Source organism: Capra hircus, chromosome 21 (genome assembly GCF_001704415.2).
Source record: "Capra hircus breed San Clemente chromosome 21, ASM170441v1, whole genome shotgun sequence".
Classification (NCBI taxonomy): domain Eukaryota; kingdom Metazoa; phylum Chordata; class Mammalia; order Artiodactyla; family Bovidae; genus Capra; species Capra hircus.
The window spans coordinates 45,261,648-45,289,129 of record NC_030828.1 but is presented as its reverse complement, the minus strand read 5'-3'; the positions used below and the strand labels follow the sequence as shown (position 1 = coordinate 45,289,129).

The following is a 27,482-nucleotide window of genomic DNA, read 5'->3' as shown; positions in this document are numbered from 1 at the left end:
GCCAAAGGAAGAAATTTAAAACCACATGACTTCCTCTCCCCAGTCCCCCGCTCCCTGCTTCCTCCTCTCCCCATCCCCACCTCCCTGCTTCCTCCTCTCCCCATGCCCACCTCCCTGCTTCCTCCTCTCCCCATCCCCTCCTCCCTGCTTCCTCCTCTCCCCATCCCCACCTCCCTGCTTCCTCTTCTTATCCTCACCTCCCTGCTTCCTCCTCCCCCCCCATCCCCACCTCCCTGCTTCCTCCTTTCCCTACTCCCCCACCCCTCTGCCTTTTTTAAGGTACTCATACTCTTAATTCCCAATTACCTTGTAATTACATAGCCCTCATTTTCTGGTTTGTGTCAACAGATTATTTCTGACCTTTTCTTTCCTCCTCTTGGCCTGCAGTTTTTTGGCTTTTTGGTTTTTATTTTAAATTTTTCCTACAAACTGATAGAAAAGTTGCAAGAGTAATAAAATGAATGCCCATAAATCTTTCAGATAAATTCACCAGTTGTTAATATTTTACCACTGTATCTTTTTCTGTACACACACACACACACACGCACTCCCCACCGTAACACACCCACCCACCCACCACCACACCTGCCCTTTTTTTCTGAGCCATGTAAGAGCAAGTATTAGACTCTTTACATCTAAACACTTCAGCAACTATGTCCTAAGAATAAGTATACACACTTCCTGAAAAATCATAATATAAGGGCCACATTCAGGATATTTAACATTGATGTATTACTGCAATTTTAGTCTATAGTCAGTTATCCTCAGTTGTTCCAATTATATCCTTCATAGTTACAAATCTGTTGATTTATCACTATATTATGAAGGTTCTGTAGAACAGAGAAGATGTTAACAGTGATGATTAACTAGTGTTTTTTAAAATTTTCATTTTAGTGAATTTACACTAGAAGCCTGTTTTTATTATTATGGAAGATTGTTTAGTAACTTTTTAATAATATATTCAGTTACTGCACACTACATGCAAAGAAGAAAAAGGTAAACATTAAGCATAAAGGATATATGTCTACTACATATGACTTTGTAAATTATCAGTACATTGAGGTATTATCAAGCAGGAAAAACCTTCACTGACTTTCCAACGGTTTTACATTTTCCATTATATACGTTGCATAGGATAATGACTTTTTTTAAGCTGGAGGAGATCTATAATGATACCTACCTAAACCATCTATTTTTATAGATGAGCTATAGTCTTAGAGAGATTATTGAATAACTTATACAGTGTCACATAATTAGTGACAGAAATGAGACTAGGACCCTAGGTTACCTGTAGGTCTTATATATAATCATGCCAATACTAATAAAAGAAATTTAATTATGGAAATTTTAGATTATGGTTTTTTTTCATGCCATTGTGATAATCCCTTTTGATGCTAGACCTGACTTAATTGTGAAATACAGAAATATTATTATTCAAAAGTTTTAATTACAAAGAAACAAGCTTAAGGAAGGCTTGTTTCCTACAGGATTTGCCTTCATCCTGAGATTTTCTGTTAAATTTGATGAGGTGACTTGAAATAGCTATTAGATGAAAGAGAGAGTACATACTTATAAATAAGATCCTTATTTCAAAACATAAATTTCTCCATCTTGTATCTGTGTCATTTTCTCCTTAGATAAATCTAGATAGAAGCACTATTGAAGAAGTAATTATTGTCATAATAAGTGAAAGTCACTCAGTCATGTCCAGCTCTTTGCGATTCCATGGACTATACAGTCCATGGAGTTCTCCAGGCTAGAATACTGGAGTGGGTATCCTTTCCCTTCTCCAGGGGATCTTGCCAACCCAGGGATCAAACCCAGGTCTCCCACATTGCAGGGGGGACTCTTTACCAGCTGAGCCACAAGAGAAGCCCAAGAATACTGGTGTGGGTAGCCTATCCCTTCTCCAGGAAATCTTCCCAACCCAGGAATCGAACTGGGGTCTCCTGCATTGCAGCTGGATTCTTTACCAACTGAGCTATGAGGGAAGCCCATATTGTCATAATAAGGAATTACAAACTAGTGAGGTTTTGACCTTAGCAGGAAAAAATAACACTTAGAGATATTGACATTTCTCCTACTCACTTTTGTAGATATTAAGATTATTAATTTGACTCCTATGTATTTTTTTGATCAATTCTCTGGAAAAATTACTGATACTTGTGTATTATTTTTTTCTATAGAAATCAGTGAATTTCCATCTGAATGCTGTAGTGTGATGGCAGGGGGCACTCTTACAGGATGGCATGCTGATGTTGCTACTGTAATGTGGCGAAGGATGCTGGGTATTTTGGGAGATGTCAACGCTATTATGGATCCTGAAATACATGCTCAAGTTTTTGATTACCTCTGTGAACTTTGGCAGAATCTAGCTAAGGTAAAAAATAAGCAAAAGCTAAAAAGGGAGAAGGAAAGAAATATAAGGTATTAAGAAGTATAGAAAAAGCCTAAAATAATATTCCCTCCCCAGTCCCCTACTACAGACTGATGCCTTGACCATGATTGAATATATAGTTGGTGGTAGGAACTAGATCTCAGGTTTAAGGTAAGGTAAACCAGAAAAGAGAACACTTTTCATATCATAGATTTGTTGCATTTTATTTGAAAATTACAGATTAGAGATAATCTTGGCATTTCAACTGATAACCTGACCTCCCCTTCTCCACCGGTTTTAATTCCTCCACTGAGAATTCTTACACCTTGGCTTTTTAAGGTAAGTTTAATATATAAAATATTAACTTAAAAATTGCATTTAGTAAATAAGTATGTAGTCTCAAACATTTGAGAGAGGAAAGACTGTTGTGTGGTCTTCTAGAGCACTTAATTTTGTTTTGTGTTTTGCATTTTAAAAATTTGTTTCATTGAAGTATAGTTGATTTACAATGTTGTGTTAATTTCTACTGTATAGGAAAGTGATTCAGTTATGTGTGTGACACATTCTTTTTCATGTAGTTTTCCATTACAGTTTATCACAGGATATTGAATATAGTTCCCTATAAAGCACTTAGTTTTTAACTAACCATTAGGGGTTATATAGAGAGGAGTGGGCCTAGCAAAATTATTATTTAGGATGCATCAATTTTATTACTGAAATAAAAATGAATATAGAAAATTATGTTATTTAAATGAAATGTAAACCTCAGTTTTCTGTTACAGAGTATGCTGTGTACTTTTAAGGAACTGATCCTTTTAGGTATTATTTGATATGTTTGGTGCATTTCCCTAAGTGAAACAGTGTGTAGTTATTCACGCCTACATTGTATAATTTTAGTAATAAAGATAATTCTAGTAATTCTGATATTTGTTTCAATGAAGAAAATGGGCCAACACAGGAATAAATAAAAACGAATATATTGCTTGTTGTATTCAGTTGCTTCAGTTACTTAAGAAATAGTATTTGGTTTTGAGTATTGAAAACAACATCTTTTAATTGTAGGCAACCATGTTAACTGATAAATATAAACAAGGTAAATTACATGCCTATAAACTTATTTGTAATACAATGAAAAGAAGACAAGATGTTTCTCCAAATAGAGATTTTCTAACACATTTCTACAACATAATGCATTGTGGATTGCTTCATATTGATCAGGTAAATATATGTACTTTCTAAGAAATTACTTTATGACTTTATCTTTGATTCTTGAATCTATTTACTCTTGACTTTCACAGTGTAGAATTAAAAAGCATTCCTTTATATGAGTAATTTATTTACAGATTTCTCCTATTTATAACATCATTTATCCTGAAAAATGGTTTCAAAACAAGCTATTGTAATTGGGAGATTAACTTGATTATTCAGTTCAGTCGCTCAGTCGTGTCCAACTTTTTGCAACCCCATGAATCGCAGCACGCCAGGCCTCCCTGTTCATCACCATCTCCCGGAGTTCATTCAGACTCACGTCCATCGAGTCCATGAGCCATCCAGCCATCTCATCCTCAGTCGTCCCCTTCTCCTCCTGCCCACGATCTCTCCCAGCATCAGAGTCTTTTCCAATGAGTCAGCTCTTCGCATGAGGTGGCCAAAGTACTGGAGTTTCAGCTTTAGCATCATTCCTTCCAAAGAACACCCAGGGTTGATCTCCTCCAGAATGGACTGTCTGGATCTCCTTGCAGTCCAAGGGACTCTCAAGAGTCTTCTCCAACACCACAGTTCAAAAGCATCAATTCTTCGGCGCTCAGCCTTCTTCACAGTCCAACTCTCACATCCATACATGACCACAGGAGAAACCATAGCCTTGACTAGCCAGACCTTAGTTGGCAAAGTAATGTCTCTGCTTTTGAATATGCTATCTAGATTGGTCGTAACTTTTCTTCCAAGGAGTAAGCGTCTTTTAATTTCATGGCTGCAATCACCATCTGCAGTGATTTTGGAGCCCAGAAGAATAAACCCTGACACTGTTTCCACTGGTTCCCCGTCTATTTGCCATGAAGTGATGGGACCAGATACCATGATCTTCATTTTCTGAATGTTGAGCTTTAAGCCAGCTTTTTCGCTCTCCTCTTTCACTTTCATCAAGAGGCTTTTTAGCTCCTCTTCACTTTCTGCCATAAGGGTGGTGTCATCTGCATATCTGAGGTTATTGAGATTTCTCAATCTTGATTCCAGCTTGTGTTTCTTCCAGTCCAGCGTTTCTCATGATGTACTCTGCATGGAAGTTAAATAAGCAGGGTGACAATATACAGCCTTGACGTACTCCTTTTTCTATTTGGAACCAGTCTGTTGTTCATGTCCAGTTCTAACTGTTGCTTCCTGACCTACATACAGATTTCTCAAGAGGCAGGTTAGGTGGTCTGGTATTCCCATCTCTTTCAGAATTTTCCACAGCTTATTGTGATCCACACAGTCAAAGGCTTTGGCATAGTCAATAAAGCAGAAAGAGATGTTTTTCTGGAACTCTCTTGCTTTTTCCACGATCCAGCGGATGTTGGCAATTTGATCTCTGGTTCCTCTGCCTTTTCTAAAACCAGCTTGAACATCAGGGAGTTCATGGTTCACGTACTGCTGAAGCCTGGCTTGGAGAATTTTGAGCATTACTTTAGTAGCATGTGAGATGAGTGCACTTGTGCGGTAGTTTGAACATTCTTTGGCATTGCCTTTCCTTGGGACTAGAATGAAAACTGACCTTTTCCAGTCCTGTGGCCACTGCTGAGTTTTCCCAATTTGCTGGCATATTGAGTGCAGCACTTTCACAGCATCATCTTTCAGGATTTGAAACAGCTCAACTGGAATTCCATCACCTCCACTAGCTTTGTTCATAGTGATGCTTTCTAAGGCCCACTTGACTTCACTTTCCAAGATGTCTGGCTCTAGATGAGTGATCACATCATCATGATTATCTGGGTCGTGAAGATCTTTTTTGATTATTAAGTGCATGTTTCTTCTAGTGTTACACCAACTAGTTTGTTTTTGAAGAACCATTCTTTGCTTACATCGAGAGCATTTTCCTTTAATGTCCTAATATACGACTAAGCGCACACACACGCATGCTTAGGGCTTCCCCGATAGCTCAACGAATAAGGAATCCACCTGCAATGCAGGAGACACAGGAGATGGCGAATTTGACCCCTGGGTGAGAAGATCCCCTAGAGAAGGAAGCGGCAACCCACTCCATCATTGTTGCCTGAGGAATCTCATGGACAGAGGAGCCTGGCGGGCTGCAGTCCATGGGATCACAAAGAGTCGGACATGATTGAGTGATGAAGCAGGCCCATAGCTGGCACTTAAGACTTAGGATTTGCTCAGCTAGTGAAAACCATGCAGTGGTCAGAAGTTTTTTTTTCCTATTCTAAGACTCAGTACATCACTTGCAGTTCATTTAAGGAGCATTAAATTAATATGAAAGATGATATATCTTTCTGAAAAGTGAAAAAACTTCTTGTGTTACTTTGAAATAATTACGGTATTTTATCTTGCACTCTTAATTATGGATAAAGAGCTTCATTTAAGGTAAATTGGATTGAGTAATACAACCTGGTGCACTTCATGATAAATTCCAAAGGCAACATGAATGAATAACCAAGTTAAGAATATTCCCCTAAGAATGCCTAAGTCTAGATTTTTGAGGCTAGATGTCTATCATCAAAGGGCTTCAGTTTTTCTAAAAAAGAATTTTCCAAGTTGCCACATAGCAAGCCATGCAGCTTCAGACATCAAAGTGATCTCATGGGAGCAGGTAGGAGGCAGGAGGAACTACTCTGCAGTTAAGTTTTACAACACATGGGCCTTAGATTTTTAACCCTGTGAAGTGAAGAGCCTTCTGACTGACTCTCCAGGGTTGATGTCAGTTAAAAAAAAAAGTGTTTTAAGTTTACTTTCCTTTAACAAAATATAGTACTAAGCATGGATTATTTGGAAAAATTAAAATTATTCTTTCCTATTATGCAAGCACTTATAGTTATTACTTGTTTTATTATTTCATATCTTATCTATATTTAAGGATATTGATTAGCTGATACCCAGAATTACATTTGTGGGTTTTTTTTTTTTCTCCTCCTTTCTTTATTCCTAAGGATATTGTCAATACAATCATCAAGCACTGCTCACCTCAATTTTTCTCACTTGGTTTGCCTGGTGCAACAATGCTTATTATGGATTTTATTGTAGCAGCTGGTAGAGTGGCTTCTTCAGCTTTTCTCAATGTAAGTTTTTATTTCCTATCCTTCATAATATAACAAACAGCAGTTAACCAAGATGCAGCTAACAAAGCAACAAAGGAAGAGCCATTGTTGATAAAATAGGACAAGTTAATGTTCAGGAAAATATATAATTTGATTAGAATTGAGCCTCATTTTAGATCCCACACATATCATCTTCCTTTTGTTAATTCCCCCATCCCTAGATAGATTACGGAGTAATTTGATTAGGTGTTGCCTTGCTTAATTACAGTTGCATTCTAGTTATGCCTTCCCTCATGCCCCACATACCTGAACAAGTATTCCCAATTTCATTGTCCAGCTTTAAAGAAAACCCGTAACTAATCTAGTTTTTTTTTTTTTTTTTTACTTTTGTAGTATAATTGATTTTTAATTGAGATACTGGTTGTGAGCCTACCATGTTCCATTATGCCTCTGGCCTTGTATCTGTAAATCTAGATTATGTTTTAAATATGAAATGAGTTATTTTGTTGAAAACTAGAATACTCCATCACTTCTGTTACAGCACTTACTTACATAAGGAAACCCTTTTGGGGATAGATTCTTGTTTTATGTATATAGAAGATGTTTTATATTTCTAATAGATTTGTTTTAGCATTTTTGTTAGGTGTGCTTAAACATACATCAATGTGTAGGTATTTTAATAAGTTAAGTAATGCATTGTATCAGTAGGTGGATGTTGATGGTTCGTGGGCATGCAAGAAGGCAGAAGAAGAAAAATAAACATTCAGTGCTGATACTTAAGAAATGGCTTATTATAGCTAAAGAGAAAGGATGAAAAGTTACCTTCATCTTCAGTCCAAGCATAATTTTTAATTTTGTTTTTATTAAGTAGTATAGGTAGTGTTTTTATCATGTACATAATACCATAAAACTCATCTAGACTAGTGCCTGTTTCTTGAAGATACAGTGAACATTTTCATTCCTAGTTACTTTATTCATCCTTAGGTTATTACAGATGTAATATAGAGACATTGAGTCTTCTACTCATTAGAACTATCTATTACAATGCGTAAGTTGCCTTTAAAATGAAAGGATATTTTTCCTCGAAATTAGGGTAATTTTATGCTGTTAACTAAAACTGTATTCCTGTCTACATACACATTAGCTGCAGCCACATTTCTGCTTTTTAGCTGCTCTTAAGGAAAGCTCTGTTTGTTCATTGTGTTTATTGAGAACAACAGTAGTTTATGTGGAAAGTACAGGTGAAAACCTACTCTTTTTGTGTTCCCCTTTCCTTTTTGAATTTTGTCTTGTACTCTGACTTCCCTGTATAATCTGATTAGGTAATAAAGTAATTTTTCTGATGTTAAAGATTTTTAAAATGTGATACATAGGCACCAAGAGTGGAAGCACAAGTTCTTCTGGGATCTTTGGTTTGCTTTCCCAACTTGTATTGTGAACTGCCTGCTCTCCATCCCAACATCCCTGATATTGCTGTGTCTCAATTTACAGATGTTAAGGTAAGAAGTCAGAGACTAATTTATAATCATAGCATAGTATATTTGGGAAAATTTGTATTCTTTATTTTCCTCTAGAAAGCCACACAGTTGTTAAAGAACATTAGCCAGCTGTACCCCTCAGACACAAAAGCTGGAATGTTCATTAGGAGCATAGCCTTTTTTATTTGTAACTACTCTGGAAACATTTTCTCGCTATTGAACCCACTTACATGCCATTATCTTAGGATTCATTCATTCACTCACTGAACATTTATTGAAATCCTGAGTCAGATTTGATGCTGCTAATATAAGGCTTCTAAGATTGATGATACTCGGCCTGCACATTTGACTCTCTCCTTCTAGTTTGCCAAGGTGATGAATCAAACAATGTAAAGGAACATTCTTTCCTGTTCTAGGAAAGTGTGGAATTGGGGTGGGGATCCATGTACCTGAAGTATTAACAGGCTTAAACAAGAGATGGTACAAAATTGAAGTGACCATGCAATTGCTTACCCAGATAATAAACCTCTCTTACCTACTATAAATTCCTGTGGGTTTAACAGTCCTAAGAAGTTGCGCTTGTTATACTAATTGCCGAATGGTCTCTGTGAGCTGAGTTGGCCCTAGAATTAGAAGGAAAAAGAGAACAAAGAAGGGACAAGACAGTCGCATTCTGTCTCCTTGAGAGTCATGCTGATGACTTTTTTAAAACACATGTGCTTTCTCTGAAAAAATTTTTGAGACAGATTTTTGTCTGAAGTATTGCATATACTTTCTGTACCACCTTTATTTTTCTTTATCACACTTGTTTTTTTTCAGTGTCTGATTTATACTTTAGACAAACACCGAGGTCTTAATTACTGCCACATCCTCAGGCTTACCATGATGCTTGGCATGGAGAATATACTCAGACATTTTTTAGACAAGTGAACTTCACGGAAACATAAAATCGTAGGGGCTGATGTGAATTTGCAATGATACTTGATTGAAATTATGCAAATTGACCTTTACTCTTTAGGGATGTAATGGCTTTGGTTTCTTTTATTTTCAGAAGATTCTGAAAATCAAAAATAAGTTAAGAGCTTCAGTGTTCTTAGGCAGTTTTGAGTTTGTTTGAGCTTAGCTTAGCCTACTATATGTGATTTGCATGAACTGAGTGGCCTTCTACTTTGTTGGCCATTGTATAGGAAGTAATGGCTGAAGTGATTTAAAAAATAATAGCACTATTGCATAGAGGGGCTTCCCTGGTGGCTCAGATGGTAAAGAATCCACCTGCAATGCAGGAGACCTGGTTTGATTCCTGGGTCAGTAAGATCCCCTGGAGAAGGGAATGGCTACTCACTCCAGTATTCTTGCCTGGAGAATTCCATGGACAGAGAGGAAAGAGCTTACATAGAAAGCTCTAGGGTTTAAACAAATAGGTAGGTAACTTCCACCTACCTATTAATTCTTAGCCATTGGGCTAGATGCTAAATTCACAAAGGTAAGTAGAAGTTCACTCCTCTTAAGGACCTTACAATCTGTATATCCGATAAATCTTTAGTGAATGAAATACAAATTCTATTCCAGTTTCTATAGACTACAAGCCAGAAGACACTGGCACATATCCAGGGACATAAAACAATATAAAAAAATTTCATGGCCTAATGATATTGAAATCATATAGAATCTGTCCTCTTATCACTGTAGAATTATGTTAGAAATCAATATCAAAAGATAATTGAAAATATTTTGAAGTGCAATGTGACATTTACCAAGAAAGATATTTGACTTAGCCATTGAAAACCTCTAGTTGAATGATATTTAAAAAACACATTAACTGGCCCTTCTCCCCAAATTCACACATTGTCATGGTTTATAATTTTTAAAGAAGAAGCTTACTTTTAAATGATAATTCTCAGAGTTTTGAAAAGTTTAAAAAGATGTTCATACCTTCTGGCTATTAAATCTGCTTTAATTATCTTTATAGTGAACATACTATTGCTTTTCTAATCAGGAAAAAAAGCTGGCTTAAAACACAACATTCAAAAAACCAAGGTCATGTCATCCGGTCCCATCGCTTTATAGCGAATAGAAGGGGAAAAGTGGAAGCAGTAACAGATTTTATTTTCCTAGGCTCCAGAATCACTTTGGATGGTGACCGCAGCCATAAAATTAAAAAACGCTCCTTGGAAGGAAAGCTGTGACAAACCTAGACAGTGTATTAAAAAGCAAAGACATCACTTTGCCAACAAAGGCCATATAGTCAGAGTTATGGTTTTTCCAGTAGTTGTGTACAGTTGTGAGAGTTGAACCATAAAGAAAGCTGAGTGCTGAAGAATTGATGCTTTGGAGTTGTGGTGCTAATAAGACTCTTGAGAGTCCTTTGGACTGCAAGGAAATTAAACTAGTCAATCCTAAAGTAAATCAACCCTGAATATTCATTGGAAGGACTAATGCTGAAGTTGAAGCTCTAGTACTTGGCCCTATGATGCAAAGAAGTTGACTCTTTGGAAAAGACCCTGAGGCTGGGAAAGATTGAAGGCAAAAGGAGAAGATGATGAGATGATTGAGGGTGAGATGATTAGATAGCATCACTTAATGGACATGAATTTGAGCAAACTCTGGCAGATAGTGAAGGACAGGGAAGCCTGGCGTGCTGCAGCTTATGGGGTCACAAAGAGTTGGACACACTTAGTGACTGAACAACAACAAAATCAGGAAAAAGTTTTTGAACATATACATTTGGTGATAAATTTCCAAAACTATTTGTCTGCTATAACAAAATACTACAGAATGGGTAGCTTATAAGTGACCGAAGTTTATCTCTCACAGTTCTGAAGGCTGAGCCCCAAATCACGGCTCTAGCATAGTCACATTATGGTGAAGGTCCTCTTCCTGGTTCTTAGCTTGTGCTTTCTTGCTATTTCCTCACAGAGTAAGAAGTGCTTAGGGAACTCTGTGGGAGTCTCTCTTAGAAGAGTACCAATCCCATCTATAAAGGTTCCACCCTGGTGGTCTAAGTACCTCCTAATACCATCGTCTTCAGGGGTTGGGATTTCAATGTATGAATTTGCAAGGAGAGCACAAACATTCAGACCATACTGTTGTTTTATTTATGTAGCTAATTTTATGAATAACATTGGAATATATTAAAATTATGTACATGAGAACAAAAATGTCTCTTTTATTTCTCTGTTGTGTGCCTAGGCCCATAGTGGCTATTTAATAAATATTTGCTGAATAAATGAATGAAATCTTAGTCATTGCTACTGTTTCTCCTTCATTTTAGGAACTTATAATCAAAACTGTGTTAAGCTCTGCAAGAGATGAGCCCTCTGGTCCTGCACGGTAAGTCAGACTTTCTTAAGACTTGACATAACTCTTCTGTGTGTGCAGTTTTATTTTAAAAGTTAATTGAATTATTTAGCAGTCCAGGTTGTTTCAGATGCACAAAAGCTATTCTGAATCACAAATTTAAATTATTTGGATGATTAAATTTTTCATTACAAACTTCCTTCAGTAAAAATAAAATCCTAGTTACCGTCTTCAGTATTTTCATCTTTTGTATCTAAAATGATTTCATTTAATCTTATTAAAATTCAACTACTCTAGAAAATGATATTGTCTTTCTCATTATTCCACATTTTCATTTCATTTAGATTTAACTCTAAATTTGATGATTTTCAGTATCCTTTCCCAAGCATTTTCTCTGCTAATAATGACAACCTTCTAAGTTTACAGGGATATTCCTGTAATATTGTTCTATTCCATCCTCATCACAATTCTGAGAAATCATTAGAATCATTATTCTTCCAATTTTACTAGCAAGAAACTGGCAGCATAGAAAGCTAACATTCATTAAACTTTTTTCCAAGTGCCAACCACTGTTATAAATACTTTATTACCTCACTTAATCTTTGCAACAATTTTTATCCTCCTCTTTACAGATGGGAGCCCAGAGAATTTTAGTAATCTGCCCTATCATACAGAAAATGTAGAGCCATAATTGAAACCCTGGTAGTTTGTCTTCAGAGCCTTATTAGATGTATAAGTAATAAGTGGTGGAACCAGATTTGAACCTTAAGCTTCTGATTCTAGATTTTCTGCCCTTTTTTTTTTTTTTAATGTCATTGCTTTTCCAGTGAAAGAATATTTAAGCCTAAAACATAATTATCCAAAATAGATTTAGGAATTGATAACATAACAGCTTGTGTTGACAGTATAGGAAAATCCCAGAAGTTGAACATTAAACATTTTCTAAACTTGTTTGCCTATTCTTTTCAGAAATGTGGAGCCTTATGTGCACAGACACACACACACCCTTCTCCTATACTTTTCAGGAATGTATGGCCTTACATACATATACAGCCAAAAAACAAAACTTAAATATTTGTATTCCAGTTTGTGCCTTTAGTTAGCTGCATCCATGGAGAACTTTGTTTCATTTCAGAGTTTGTTTTTATTTTAGGATTACAGCTCCTTCCACTGCTAAGCCTGACACTTGGTTATTTAGATCTGTGAATGTATAGTTTATGGGTGGACAAACTGAGAAAGAAAGAAAGCAGTAGACTGCACATAAAGACTTTCTGCAGTTTTGATAGTAAATTAGTAGCATTAGCACTGAAAGGGGGACTTTGATCCATTACGTTCAGGAAGAAAAATATTTCTGCATTGAATTGTTCTGAAATTTAGCATTATACTGAATTTAAGAATATCAGTATCAGGACATGGAAGATATATCAGAAAAACTAGAAGGAGTTGACTTATTTTTATACCTTGAAACATTACATGCTTCATTAGAAGCTTATACTTGAAGACACTAATAGAATTTTTACTGATTCTGATCATCAGATAACTTTCTTCAAGCTGAAACTCAGTTGAAGTAGGGAACTGAAGTTTCACATTAGAAAACAAAACGAAAATTCTCCAAGTTCTGTTTCTGTTGGAATTCCTTTATAAAGTGTATAAGTTTTGTGTTCTTAGTTTGTTTTAAAGAGAATTCGTAGCTAGTTATGTTAAATTTAAAAGATATGAACGAAAAAATATCTTATTACTGCTACCAGTCAATAAAATTACAGTTTCCTTTTTGAAAGCAGGTTGAATATTTGTTTGGGAAATTGATGATATCAGTTTGTCAGTATGGGTTTGACAGAAAGATCCTGTGTCTTTATCCCCACCTATGATCTTGGTAGTAAATTGTAGTTGAAAATAAGGCTTAGAACAGGAAACTCTACTCAGTAGTCTGTAATAGTCTGTAATAATCTATATGGGAAAAGAGCCTGAAAAAGGATGGATATATGTATATCTGAATCACTTGGCTATACACCTGAAGCTAACACAGCATTGTAAATCAACTATCCAATATAAAATAAAAATTAAACTAAAAAAATAAGGCTTAGAGTTTGGGGAATATGCTTTTCTCCCACTTTATTTTCCTAGGTAACAAATTGATTAATGAACAGTAATGAATTAACAGTAACAAATTGATTAATTCACCTAAATTGTGCATTCTCACTCTAGGTTGGTTGGTTGGGAATATTTTGGTTGTGGTTGTGGTTTCATTTCATTTACAGGCACATCCGCTTTTATTTGTGTCATTACTGGTTGCCTTTTTGCAGATGTGTAGCACTTTGCAGTTTAGGTATTTGGATTTGTGAAGAACTAGTCCATGAGTCTCATCATCCTCAAATTAAGGAAGCTCTGAATGTAATTTGTGTTTCCTTAAAGGTAAGTAAGTAAATATTTAGAATATTAAGATAGTATAGAATGCATTATTATTTTTCCCCAAATGTTAATTTTATCTTGTGCATTACATTATTTCCTTGATTCTGACGTTTTCCTTAGTAGTTCTACTCTTGAATTTAGGGTATCTTAGTGATGGCCTATTTTATCTCAGCTTTTTATGTATTTGGCTTTGTCCCTAAGATACATATGGATGACTGCTATAAAGGAAACCAGTCATTTAACAACATATGTAGGGCTGTTTACCATTTCTTAATCAATATTTTTGTAACCTACTCTTTGATCTTTATTACCTCCTGAATTCTTAAGCTGTTCCACTTTTTGGCTTTATCATTCAAGTTAAATGCCCTGTTTATGACCAGAATCAGATTTGTTCAGAATTAATAACCTGATTATTTGGAGTCTGAATGAACAATGTATATTTTTATTAGTAAAGAGATTAGTGATTTTTTGTTGTTGTGTGATTTGTAATACAATATCTATATAGAACTCTAAACACACAAAATACAAAAATACTTGACAGGTATTTCTGAGTATATACTATGTTTGAGGTGCTTTGCTAGGCAGAGGAGAAATACAGAATAAAAAAGAAATGTAAATACTAGATTGAAGAGATTAATAATATGATGGCTGAAAAATATCAAAATAAGAGTAATAAAATCTGGAAAGCTGAGAGAACCAAATGAATGGTGTGTGTAAGCTGCTGATTCAGTTCAGAGAAAGCAGAGGTTACTTTGACGTAGGTATCAGAGAAGACTTTAGAAAGAGGACACATCTAGTCACGGCTTAAAGAGCGGGTGAGATTTGGTCATAGAGAGATGAGCATAGAAGTTTGGCTTTATACCAGTGGGGAGTCATCTAAGATTGTTAAGCACAGTTCAGAAGACAATCTGCAAGTATCTTACACAGTAGATTGGAGTGAGGAAAAATGGGATAACAAGATGAGCAGTTTAGAGGCCATTCTAGAAATGAAATAAACACTTTAATGAGGACAAACATTACAAAGAAAAAAAAAGTTAATTATATATTTGGAATGTGTTATGAATTTTTTAATTTTGCAGGTTTTATTTATCTTTCCAATATTAATATAAATATAGAATGACAAAAATAAACATGTATATACAATTAAAATTTTTTCATCAACTAGTGCATAGATAAATAATACCAAGAAGAAATTTTTTATCATATTTCTTTTTGTTTTTTTTTTTCTTTTTACTACAGTTTACTAATAAAACAGTAGCCCATGTAGCTTGTAACATGCTTCACATGCTGGTTCATTATGTACCTAGACTTCAGATTTACCAGCCTGATTCTCCCTTGAAAATTATTCAAGTAAGTAATTTCTCATTTGTTTATTATGACTTGTTAAGTATTCTTACATTGGGATACCTTGAAATATAAAATTATTTAATAGTTTTCTTTGAATTTTACATAGCTAAATAGTGGCCACTCAGGGTACATATTTGAAATACCATAATTCATGGTAGTCCTTTTCTATATAATATTATCGTAATATATTAACAGATTATGTAGTTGGTTTTAAATGCTATGTGCAAATTTATTATTGCTATTGTCTTTATAATGTATATTCAGTATCATTCCCTGTTTTAGGTTAGAAAACATACCATCCCTTCAGTTACCAAAATCAGAACATTATTTTGGTTCATTCCTTCCCTTTCCTCTTCTTCCAGTCATTTATAAAGTCTTTTATTTCTTTCTTTTTTTTAAATTCTGTGTGTTCTGTGCTTTCTGTAACACAAGATACTATAATAGCCTTTTAAACTGGTCTCCTGGCTTCTGAGGTCATCCCTCCAAGTCATCATTCATATTGACATGACTTACGTCACTATCCTGAAGGAGAAAAAAACAATGAATCTAAAGTCTCCAAGTGACTTTCTTTTACCTGTAAGACCCAAACTCTATTTGTGATTTACTTGGAAGCCTCCAGATGAGAACCCATACCATCTTTTCAGAATCATGTACAGATTCCTTTGATGAAATACCTTGTAGTCTAGGCACCTGAGTCAGCTGTTATCCCCTAAACATACCCTTTACTCATCTTCTTACCTAAAATGCTCTTCTTTCTCTGCCCACCTCATCTTTCAGTGATTGGTTTAAACACCATCTCCTCAAAAAACAAGAATCCTTACTTATTCTTTCCAACCAGAATTTATCTTTCTTATCTTCATGTTCTTATAACATTTTTAGGAAAGACAGTATTATTTGTTAAGCACTTAACTATGTATCAGTCATTATGCTAGTCATCTTTTCATATGTTAACCTCATTTAATTCATAAAAGGTCATTTGAAGCAGACTGTTATGTTATCTCTTCCTCCTCTTCTCCCTTTATATAAGATGAGAGAACTGAGGATATAGTAACTATATAAAGTCATAAGCTAAACCAGGGTAGAAACAGTTCAAACCCAAGTCTGTTAAATTTCAAGTCCAAGCTTTTGCCAGTCAACCATGTCACCAAGGCCCTATTGTAGCACTAAATATATTTGTGTAAAAGCATCTAAGCTTCTTTAAGACAGTGACAGTTTTTCTTCATTATTTTTTATGCATAGGATGACTTTCATATAGAATCTCTTAAATGAATATCTGTTGAGTTTAATACAGTATTATGGTTCAGAGATTGGGTTTGAAGGTTAGACCTGGATTAATTAACCCACGACTCTGCCGTTTACTACGTTTGTAACTATGAATTCAGTCCTCTAAACTCTGACTTTCTTTATGTTTGCATTTGGGATAAAAATAACTACCTCACAGAGTTGCTCTGAAAACTAAATGAGAAAATATATATAAAACACTGATACATTTTGCCATAAAAGTGATGGGACATAAATTTTAAAAAGTGTGTTGGCTGCGGCTACGGTCGTAATCATGTATGACTTGATAACGGGGTGTAAATGTGAATGTTCATATATATATGTATTAAAGCATTTGAAATTTTAAAACTTGAAAATTTTACTCTTTAAGATTGGTTATTCTGTTGAAAGTTAAGGTATTCTTTAAGCGGATTTTTTTTTCTCATTTGAAAGCCTCCAAATGCTTTCTATATTTTCTTTCTCAGTTTATTTATTTTAATACTTATCTAATTCTTAGCTGTGTAGAGTTTTTGCAGATTGCCTCACTCTAAATTATGGTGGCCAATGGCTACAGATAAATAGTTATACTTCACCTGTAATTGAATGAAGAAATGAAATTCTAAAATGGTAGAGGAATTCCCTAATGGCTACCTACTTGCATGGTTAGGAATAGAATCCCAGTTTTATTACCATTATTAAGTATTAATCTGATATACTAGATTCATTCTATTAGTGAGTAAAACCTTTTACAGTGTAAATTACCGTTAGAGGAATTTTTTTACTTGAAGCACTCATTTATAAAAATAGCATGCAATAAAAATACAATAAGTTCACCTCAATACATTTTTAACATACACATTAAAAAATTGAATAAGATCAAGAAATTTTCAGGGTAAATGATAAAATTATATTAATATTTTGCTTTAATAAGGTCTTCTATTTCATACTTCATCAATTTTGTTCACACTATGTTCAGTGTACAATATATGTTAATTTTAAAAGCTGCATTATAAAATTTCTTTTATAAGTCATATATTTGCGAGTATATATACCACAATATCCAGGAAGACAAGAGTAAATTATTTTTCCTTCACTTCATTGGGGAATAATTAATAAATATATTTTAAATGTATAAAGCAGTGATATTGTAGAAGGGTTACCAAGATCAAGGTAATTAACATATTGATTATTACACATTGTTAATTTTTTTTATGGTGAGAATGCTTCAGGTCTACTCTTAGCAACTTTAAGATAGTATTGTATGATTAACTGTATTTATTGTACTATACGATAAATCCTTAGAATTTATTATTCTTTTAACTGAAAATTAGTACCCTTTGACCTCCATCTCCCCAGTTCACTAGACCTCAGCCCCTGGCAACTGCTATACTATTCTGTTTCTACAAAATTAGCTTTTTTTAGATTCCACATGTAAGTGATACCATACAATATTATCTTTCTCTGGCTTATTTCATTTAGCATAATACCCTCCAAGTTTTTTCATGTTCTCACAAATGGCAGGATTTTCTTTCCTATGATTTAATAATATTCAATAGTGTATGTATGTACACCACAATTTCTGTATCCATTTTTCTGTCAAAAGACATGTGGGCTGTTCCATATCTTGGCTATTTTGAATAATACTGCAGTGAACATGAGTGTGCATATATCCCTTTGAGATACTGATTTTATTTCCTTCATATGTATACCCAGAAGTAGTATATATGGTATTTACATTTTTAATTTTATGAAGAACCTCCATACTATTTTTCATAATGACTGTACCAGTTTCCATTCCCACTAAGAGTGCATAAGGGTTCCCTTTTCTCCACATTCTCACCAACATTATCTCTTGTCTTTTTTTTTTTTTTTTTAATTTTATTTTATTATTTTTTTTTTTAATTTTAAAATCTTTAATTCTTACATGCGTTCCCAAACATGAACCCCCCTCCCACCTCTCTCCCTATCTCTTGTCTTTTTAAAAATAGCCATCCTAACAAATATGAGGTGATACTTCATTGTGATTTCGATTTGCATTTTCCTGATGATTACTGATGTTGAGTACTTTACCATGTTCTTGTTGGCCAATTGTGTGTCATTGGCAGAACATCTACTCAGAATCTTTGCCCTTTTATAGATTCAGATAATTTGTTTGGCTGTTGTAGAAGTTCCTTGTATATTTTAGATATTAACCCCTTACAGATATATGGTTTGCAAATATTTTTTTCCATTCTGTAAGTTGTCTTTTCACTTTATTGATGGTTTCTTTCTCTGTGCAGAAGCTTTTAGTTTATATAGTCCCACTTGTCTTTTTTTGTTGTTGTTGCTTGTGCTTTAGGTATGATTTCCAAAAAATTATTACCAAGACCCATGTCACGGAGCCTTTTTCCTATGTTTTCTTCTAGGAGTTTTAAGGTTTCAAGCCTTTGTATTGAGACTTTGATCCATTTCAAGTTAATTTTTGTGAGTGGTATAAAGTAGGGGTCCAGTTTCATGCTTTTGCACATGGATACCCAGTTTTTTTCAACACCACATGTGTGTGTGTTCTCGGCACCCTTGTCTAAAATAGACTGTATGTGTGGGTTTATGTCTAGACTTCATTCTAATGCACTGGTCTGGGTGCCTGTTTTTATGTCAGTCCCTTACTGTCAGTGCCATATTTTGATTGTTGTTGTTAAGTCATGTCTGACTCTTTGCGATCCCATGGACTGCAGCATGCCAGGCTTCCCTGTCCTTCACTATCTCCTAGAGTTTACTCAGACTCATGTCCTTTGAGTCAGGTGATACCATCCAACCATCTCATCTTTTGTTGCCCCTTTTCCTCCTGCCTCCAGTCTTCCCCAGCATCAGGGTCTTTACCAGTGAGTCGGCTCTTCCCATCAGGTGGCCAGAGTATTGGCGCTTCAGCTTCAGCATCAATCCTTCCAATGAGTTTTCAGGGTTGATTTCCTTTGGGATTGACTGGTTTTATCTCCTTGCAGTCCAAGGGACTCTCAAGAATCTTTGCCCGCACCACAATTCAAAGCATCAGTTCTTCGGGGCTCAGTCTTCTTCATGGTCCAACTCTTCCATCCGTACATGACTACTGGGAAAACCATAACTTTGATTGTATGGACTTTTGTCGACAAAGTGATGTCTGTGCTTTATAATATGCTGCCTGGGTTTGTCATAGCTTTCCTTCCAAGGAACAAGCATCTTTTAATTCCATGGCTGTGGTCACTGTCCACAGTGATTTTGGAGCCCAAGAAAATAAAGTCTTTCACTGATTCTACTTTTTTCCCCTTCTGTTTGCTATGAAGTGATGGGACCAGATGCCATGATCTTAGGTTTTGGAATGTTGAGCTTCAAGCAAGCTTTTTCACTCTCCTCTTTCACCTTCATCAAGACACTCGTTAGTTCCTCTTCACTTCTGGCCATTATAGTATCATATGCATATCTGAGGTTGTTGATATTTCTCCTGTCAATCTTGATTCCAGCTTGTGACTCATCAGCCCAAAATCTCACATGATGTACTCTGCATATAATTTAAATAAGCAGGATGACAGTATACAGCCTTGCTGTACTCCTTTCCCAATTTTGAACCCGTCAGTTGTTCCATGCCCGTGTTCCATATTTTGATTGCTCTGCTGCTGCTGCTGCTAAGTCGCTTCAGTCGTGTCCGACTCTGTGCGACCCCATAGACAACAGCCCACTAGGCTCCTCTGTCCCTGGGATTCTCCAGGCAAGAATACTGGAGTGGGTTGCCATTTCCTTCTCCAGTGCATGAAAGTGAAAAGTGAAAGTGAAGTCCTCAGTCGTGCCCGACTCTTAGCGACCCCGTGGACTGCAGCCTACCAGGCTCCTCCGTCCATGGAATTTTCCAGGCAAGAGTACTGGAGTGGGGTGCCATTGCCTTCTCCGTTGATTGCTCTAGCTTTATAATAAAACTTGAAATCAGGAAGTGTGAAGCTTTGTTCTTTTTTCTCAAGATTGCTTTGGCTCTTTGGTTTTGTGTGTGGTGGTGGGGCGGGGGGGAGGAAGTCTATTCAAATTTTATGATATTTTGGGATAGTTCTCTCTAATTCTGAGAAAAATGCCACTGGAATTTTGATAGGTATTACACTGAATCTGTAGATCACTATGGGTAGTGTGAGCAATTAAACTGTTAATTCTTCCAATCTATAGCATGGAATATCTTTCCATTTATTTGTCTTCTTCAGTTTCATTCACTAGTGTTTTCTAATTTTCAGTATATAGGTCTTTCACCTCCTTGGTTAAATTTATTCCTAAGCATTTTATTGACTTTGATGCTATTATAAACTAAGTTCTCTTTGTGATAGTTTATTGTTGGTGTATAGAAATGCAACTGGATTTTATGTGTTGAGTTTTGCATCCTGCAACTTTACCGAATTCACTTGCGAGTTCTAATCTAATAGGTTGTTTCTGTGGAATGTTTAGGATTTCCTGGGTATAGGATCATGTCGTCTACAAATAGAAATAATTTTATTTCTTCCTTTCAGATTTGGATGCTTTTTATTTCTTTCTCTTGCCTTATTGGTGTGGTAGGATTTCCCATTCTGTGTGGAATAGAAATGACAGTTAAGAGCATCCTTGTCTTATTCCCAACTTTAGAGGAAAGGACATTGACTTTTTACCTTCAAATATGTTGCTAGCTTTGGGCTTGTCCTATATGGAGTTTATTATGTTAAGATACATTCCTTCTTAACTTGTTGATTAAAGCAGATGTCTTCAGTAGTAAATTACCAATGGTTTTTATATGTCGTTTTGTTTATCTGTATCTTCTGATTTTTCTGTCAGAACATATATTACTTGTATATTTATACATATTGATTCAAGAATTGAATCTATAAGAAAACCATTTATAGTTAAGAGATCATATATAACTTTGGTTCTGTACATTAAGATTGTAAATGTTTGATAGTATACTTGAAAAACTGACCTATTAAAAATTACTTTGAAATAACAGTATATTTTGGCTTAAACTTTCAACAGTATATTTTCTATCACTTTATTAGCATTAGTGTTTGTTTTAAGATATAGCATTAGTTTGACATATTTTGAGCTTTTTTTTTTAATTTCTTACAGATTCTAATAGCCACTATTACCCATCTTTTGCCAAGTACGGAAGCGTCATCTTATGAAATGGACAAGAGGGTAATTTAAATTTGTTTTTATATTTAACAATATGATGATCTAGTAAAATATATTTTTAAACCGTGAAAGTATATATGTTTATATGGGACACTATTAATCTTACATTAATTATGAGATATAGCTTTCCATTATTTAAGTATAACTAAATTATATTTTTAGTTCATATTTCAAGTTAATCATGGTCATTTGATAGTCTTTTTGTAAGGAACTTGGGAGGGTTCTGTCCATTTTTTTTTTTTTTTAGTTGTTATGATCTTATTTATGCTTGAAAGTTATTAATTGTGAGGAATTCATTCTTAAGGAAGCCATGCATTTTAATATAACTGTTACTGATAGGAAGTAAAGAAATTTCCAATAAGGAGAGTTCATATATTGTATAAAGGTATGACACTTTGGAGAAGGCATACCCTTTGGCCATCAAAATGTTCTACAAGATTGTATTTACCTCAGTAAATGTATTATGAGATTCCTTTAATTATTTTAGATATTGTACTTATCAGTCTAAAGTTTCTATTTGATATCTCTTTATAGTTTTCATGTCTTTCCTGAAATTCTGCATTATTTCATCAGTTATCTCTGTTTTCTTTCATAGATTTTTAACATATGTAGGTAATTAAAGTTCTAGCTGCTAAATTCAATATCTGGATTATTGATGAGTCTGTTTCCATTGAACCTTTTTCCTAAAGACTATAGGTTCCACTTTGCTGTTGGTTCATATGTCTGTTAATTTTTTGCACATAGCTTGTTATAGGGACTCTAGATATGGGCTGCCCAAATGGTAGCTGCTTAGCATGTGTGACTTTAAATAAAATTAAATTGAACATTTACATGAAAATTTTAATTCCTTGTTTGTACCAGCCACATTTCAAGTGCTCAGTAGACACAGGGGCAAATATATACTATTTCCATCACTGCACAAAGTTCTATCAGACAGTGTTGCTCTAGATCCTGTTAATTTTCTCTGAAAATTATTCCTTCTCATTTTCGCATCCCAATCTTGAATTCTCTTCTCCAAATCTCAATGTTAGGATTTCTTAATCATATTGTGTTGAAATCTCATGTATTCTGCCCATTGTTTACAGAACTCTGCAGTTATAATTATGTTTCTGGACCTCTTCTCAGTTATTTTCTTGTGTAGGCTTGTTGTTTAGTTGCTAAATCATGTGTGACTCTTTTCGACCACATACTGCAGCACACCAGGCTACTCTGTCTTTCACTATCTCCCAGAGTTTGCTCAAATTCATGTCCATTGAGTCAGTGATGCTTTTTAACATTTTTTGGTCTTTCCTGTTGTCTTCCATATCACTAACTTCATGAGTTTACCTAAGAATTTTTTATTCTTCCTCTTTGTACTTAGTTTAAAACTTATTTGATTGTATTATCTAATGATTGATAAATACATTCTCCCTCATCTTTAAAAGACCCTGTTACTCCATTTTTAGACAGGAGTCCTTCATTTTAGTGTCTTAACCTATGGTCAAGAATTCCAAATCCAATTTGTGAACTATATCTGGGTCACTAGTTAGCCACCTCCTTCTTTATCGTCTTGTCTTCCAAATGCCTAGCTATTCATAAAAAAAAAGCTCCGCTACCAGGTTTTTGTTCCCCACCTACTTTATTCCCTAAATATTTATTAATCACAAAATATGTCTGTGGTATTCTGCTTGGAGCTAGTTAAACAGACATAAATAAGATGGTCCCTGCTCTCCTGGATTTTGAAGATTAGAGAGACAAGTGAAGCAATCCAGTATAGTAAGTGCTTACTGTAAAAAGTAGAAAAATGTGTATGATACAAGGTAGAGGAGGGAGTAATTAACTATCAAGGCAGGAGGACTTGTTTTAAGGGAACAGTTGCTTAAAGATGAATGGGGTCTTCTACATAAATGGAAACAAGTAGAGTCAGAGAGTTATTCCAAGTGGAGGGAATAGCATGAGTAAAATCATGTGTACAGTGTCATGGTGTGTTATGGGAAGACAGTTGTTGTTAGTCAGTCAGTTATGTCCAACTCTTTGTGACCCCATGGAGTGCAGCACGCCAGGCTTCCCTGTCCTTTACTATCTCCCAGAGTTCACTCAACCCATGTTCATTGATTCGGTGATGCCATCCAACCATCTCATCCTCTGTCATCCCCTTCTCCTCCTGCCTTCAATCTTCCCCAGCATCAGGCTCTTTTCTAATGAGTCAGCTCTTTGCATCAGGTGGCCAAGGTATTGGAGCTTCAGCTTCAGCATCAGTCCTTCCAATGAATATTCAGGGTCAGTTTCCTTTAGGATTGACCGATTTGATCTCCTTGCAGTCCAAGGGACTCTCAGGAGTCTTCCCCAACACCACAGTTCAAAAGCATCAATTCTTCGATGTTCAGCCTTCTTCATGATCCAACTCTCACATCCATACGTGACTACTGGAAAAACCATAGCTTTAACTAAATGGACCTTTGTTGGCAAAGTAATGTCTCTGCTTTTTAATACACTGCCTAGGTTTGTTATAACTTTTCTTCCAAGGAACAAGCATCTTTTAATGTTATGGGAAGACATAATGTTATGGGAAGGCAGTAGGCAATTATTTCCATATTATAGGACATGAAATGCATGATTCAAGGTTGGGGAATTAGGCATTAGACATAGAAAGGGGTCAGAATTCTACATTAACAAATTTGGGCTTTTGAGAAAGTTGTTTTTTTGAAAGTGACTTTTTGGAAAGGTTTTAATATGCAACAAAATGCCAAATTTGTGAGAGATCACTTAAGAATGTGCAAAAGGAATAATATAGTAATTGTTAATTACAGTAATCTCTTTGAGAATTTATCATGTTCTGAAATAAAGCTAAAGGAATAAAGGTAAATATTGACAAAGTGGCATCCATCACTAGCATCAGGAATAAAGAAAAAGGCAGGATATTTGAAGAAAGATGAATTTCAGTTTTTAGTGTGTTGCACGTAAGGAGTGATGCCCAGGTAGAAACCACCATCTATATAACTAAAGTAGTAAATTTGAGGCTGGAAACAAAATTATTGGCATTGTCAATACATGAGTTGTATTAAACTGGGAATATATGTGATCACTTAAGGAGAAGCTCAAGAGTAAGATAGGTTAGCAAAGTATAACACCTTGAAGAGTAACAGTTAAAGAATAGGCAGAGAGGGAGTCCCAAGATAGTGACCTAGAGCTCCTGAGTTTTCCTCCTCTCTTGGACCTGTGGAAAATAAAGCTACACGTGGAACAGTTCTGAGAGAAATCCAGAAACTAATCAAGTGACCTCTACACATCAAGTGACTGAGAAAATATCTACATCAAAAATAGGTAGGAAAGGCTGTAGCACTTGTCATAAACCCCACTCCTAGCGTAACTCCATACAATCAGGAGGAAATGCCCAACTCACACCCTGTCAGAGGAGAGAAGGGTTTAGACCATACGTCTAGCACTCCACCATTTAAGCCTGCCACCCAAGGGACAGGTGCCAAATCACCTGGCTTGTACCTAGTTCCTCATTCTCATTTACGCTCGCGCTTCACAAAAGCTTACAGTGGGAGAATGGATGAAAGCTCATTTGCTGTGTATATTTTATACTTACAGATAGTTTGAAGTTTGAATGTTCTGTTTTCTGGTTATACTGAGAATGTGGGGTTTTGTTGTTTCAGTTGGTGGTATCCTTACTTCTGTGTCTTCTGGACTGGATCATGGCCTTACCTCTTAAGACACTGCTCCAACCAGTCCATGCTACAGGAGCAGAAAATGATAAAATAGAAAAGTCTGTTCTTAACTGCATTTATAAGGTAAACTTTGCTTTATCATTAATTTGGTAACCAAGGATTTTTGAAACCTAAAGAATTAGCATTTCTTAGTATTGCATTTTCATTGTTTTAGAGCTAGCAATTTTCTAAGAACATAGATTTATCTTACAGTACCTGTGGATAATTAAAAAGTACTTCTTACAAGACTGTTTCATTGCAAAATGTTAAAAAGTGAAATCTTTGTTGAGTGTGGGAATCATTAGTTAAATATTGCTCATTCTTTTTAAGAAAAATTTTACCTTGATTGAAGAGGTGTGTTTAAATATTTAAAAATTTTGTCAAGTTCTTGTATTAGCAGTTGTTTTCTCCTTTTACCTTTATTTTCACTGAAAAGGAAAATGTGGTATGTTTTTTCCCCTGTATTTGCAGGTATTACATGGGTGTGTTTATGGAGCTCAGTGTTTTAGCAATCCGAGGTATTTTCCAATAAGCCTTTCTGATTTGGCATCTGTAGATTATGATCCTTTTATGCATTTGGAAAGCCTAAAAGAACCTGAACCTTTGCACTCTCCTGATTCGGAACGATCTTCTAAACTCCAGCCAGTAACAGAAGGTAAAATGAATTCTCTTCAGGACAGTACTGTTGCTTGGGTTCTGCCAGAGTATGCTTTGAGGCCTACGTAGAAATACTGGAAGGAAGTATGCCTTACTTTATAATTGTTTACCTTGCCATGTATATTATAACTAAAGTTCATTTTTAGTTTAAGAAATAACTTCAGATACACAAGTACTAAGATGATACGTGATGACATTCCCTTTATACTTATAGGTATTCTGATACTGATTAAGTTCTTTAACCATATTGTGATTAAGTTCTGATTAAGTTCTTTATTCTGATTAAGTTCTTTAACCATATAGTTTTTATTTCTGATTAAGTTCTTTAACCATACAGTTTTTATATTCAGTGAGTTTACTATCTGAGATAAGGAAATATGTAGACAAGTAACCTTATGATATGACTACATATAAAAATAAAAGTACATCCAAGATGCAGGGGTATAGTATGATGCAGGGGACTCAAACCCAGTGTTCTTCGACAACCTAGAGGGGTGGGAGGTGGGAGGGACGTTCATCAGGGAGGGGACATGTGTATACCTATGCTGATTCATGTCGATGTATGGCAGAAACCAACACCATATTGTAAAGCAGTTATCCTTCAATTAAAAATAAAAAAAAGATGCAGGGGTAGCCCAGAGGAATCCTGCAATTATTGAAGGGTTTTAAGGAGGTGATATACATGGTAAAATTAGTATTAAGAGCTCTTTGAGAGTAGTATTTTAGGAATCAGCAGACTGTGGCCCACACCTGCCACCTAATACAGTTTTATTGAGACACATCCATGCTGTTCATTTAAATATCATAATGGCTGCTTTTGTGTAGTAATAGCAGTGTTGAGTAGTTTGGACAGAGAGAGCATGGCCCATAAAACCAAAGATAATTTACTGTCCTTTGCAGAGAAAGGGATTTGCTTGATCTCTAATATGTTAGATTGATTTTTAGGGAGCTTGCAGTAGGAGAGACAAGAGTTGCTAAAGGGTTAAATTGGTTATATCTTCCCCAAACTAGACCAAGAATATGAGAAAGTTTAGAGAATTAGGGAGGGAAATGAGAGCAGTATTAGAAATGGTTTAACTAGGAGCGCCTGTTGGATATTCATGTGACTTAGTGGGACAGTTGATTGTACATGCAGATCTCCACCTTAGCAGAGAGGTCTTTGTTAGGAATATGTATTTACACGGATGTGTGTGTTCTGAGAAGAAAAGGTTAGAAAGGAAGGAAAATCAGGAAAGAGTAGTTTCTCAGAAACAGAAGAAAAAGATTTTTGAAAGACTGGCCAAAGGTATTAAATGATAGAGATATTAAGTACAAAAAGACTGACAAATACATCTACTTTGGTTTCAGCAGAGAAGTAGAAGACAGAAGTGGATGGCTGTGGGTTAAAGAGCAAGCAGGACTTAAGGAAGTAGAGCCATTTGTCAAAAGTGCTCTTTAAAAAAGTCAAGAAAAATGATAAAACAGATAAGATTATTCAGCATTAAAGGAGTTTTAAAAAGAGCTAAATTCAATTATAAGCTGAGAAAGAAAGTTGTAAGGGGTTCATTAACAGAGTGAAGTTCCTGAG

The 27,482-nt window shown here is 35.3% G+C and overlaps 1 protein-coding gene across 11 annotated transcripts in view; it reads left to right on the top strand.

The window, feature by feature from the left end:
- RALGAPA1 (Ral GTPase activating protein catalytic alpha subunit 1) overlaps window positions 1–27,482 on the top strand; it is a 202,247-nt gene that overhangs the window by 104,509 nt on the left and 70,256 nt on the right. For all 11 annotated transcript variants that reach the window (XM_018066156.1, XM_018066157.1, XM_018066152.1 and 8 more), the window contains 11 exons: window positions 2,187–2,380; window positions 2,618–2,716; window positions 3,440–3,595; window positions 6,517–6,645; window positions 7,998–8,123; window positions 11,374–11,432; window positions 13,703–13,811; window positions 15,048–15,158; window positions 21,501–21,569; window positions 25,208–25,342; window positions 25,730–25,913. In XM_018066156.1, coding sequence (XP_017921645.1) covers window positions 2,187–2,380; window positions 2,618–2,716; window positions 3,440–3,595; window positions 6,517–6,645; window positions 7,998–8,123; window positions 11,374–11,432; window positions 13,703–13,811; window positions 15,048–15,158; window positions 21,501–21,569; window positions 25,208–25,342; window positions 25,730–25,913 — 1,371 coding nt within the window. The remainder of the gene's footprint in view (window positions 1–2,186; window positions 2,381–2,617; window positions 2,717–3,439; window positions 3,596–6,516; window positions 6,646–7,997; window positions 8,124–11,373; window positions 11,433–13,702; window positions 13,812–15,047; window positions 15,159–21,500; window positions 21,570–25,207; window positions 25,343–25,729; window positions 25,914–27,482) is intronic.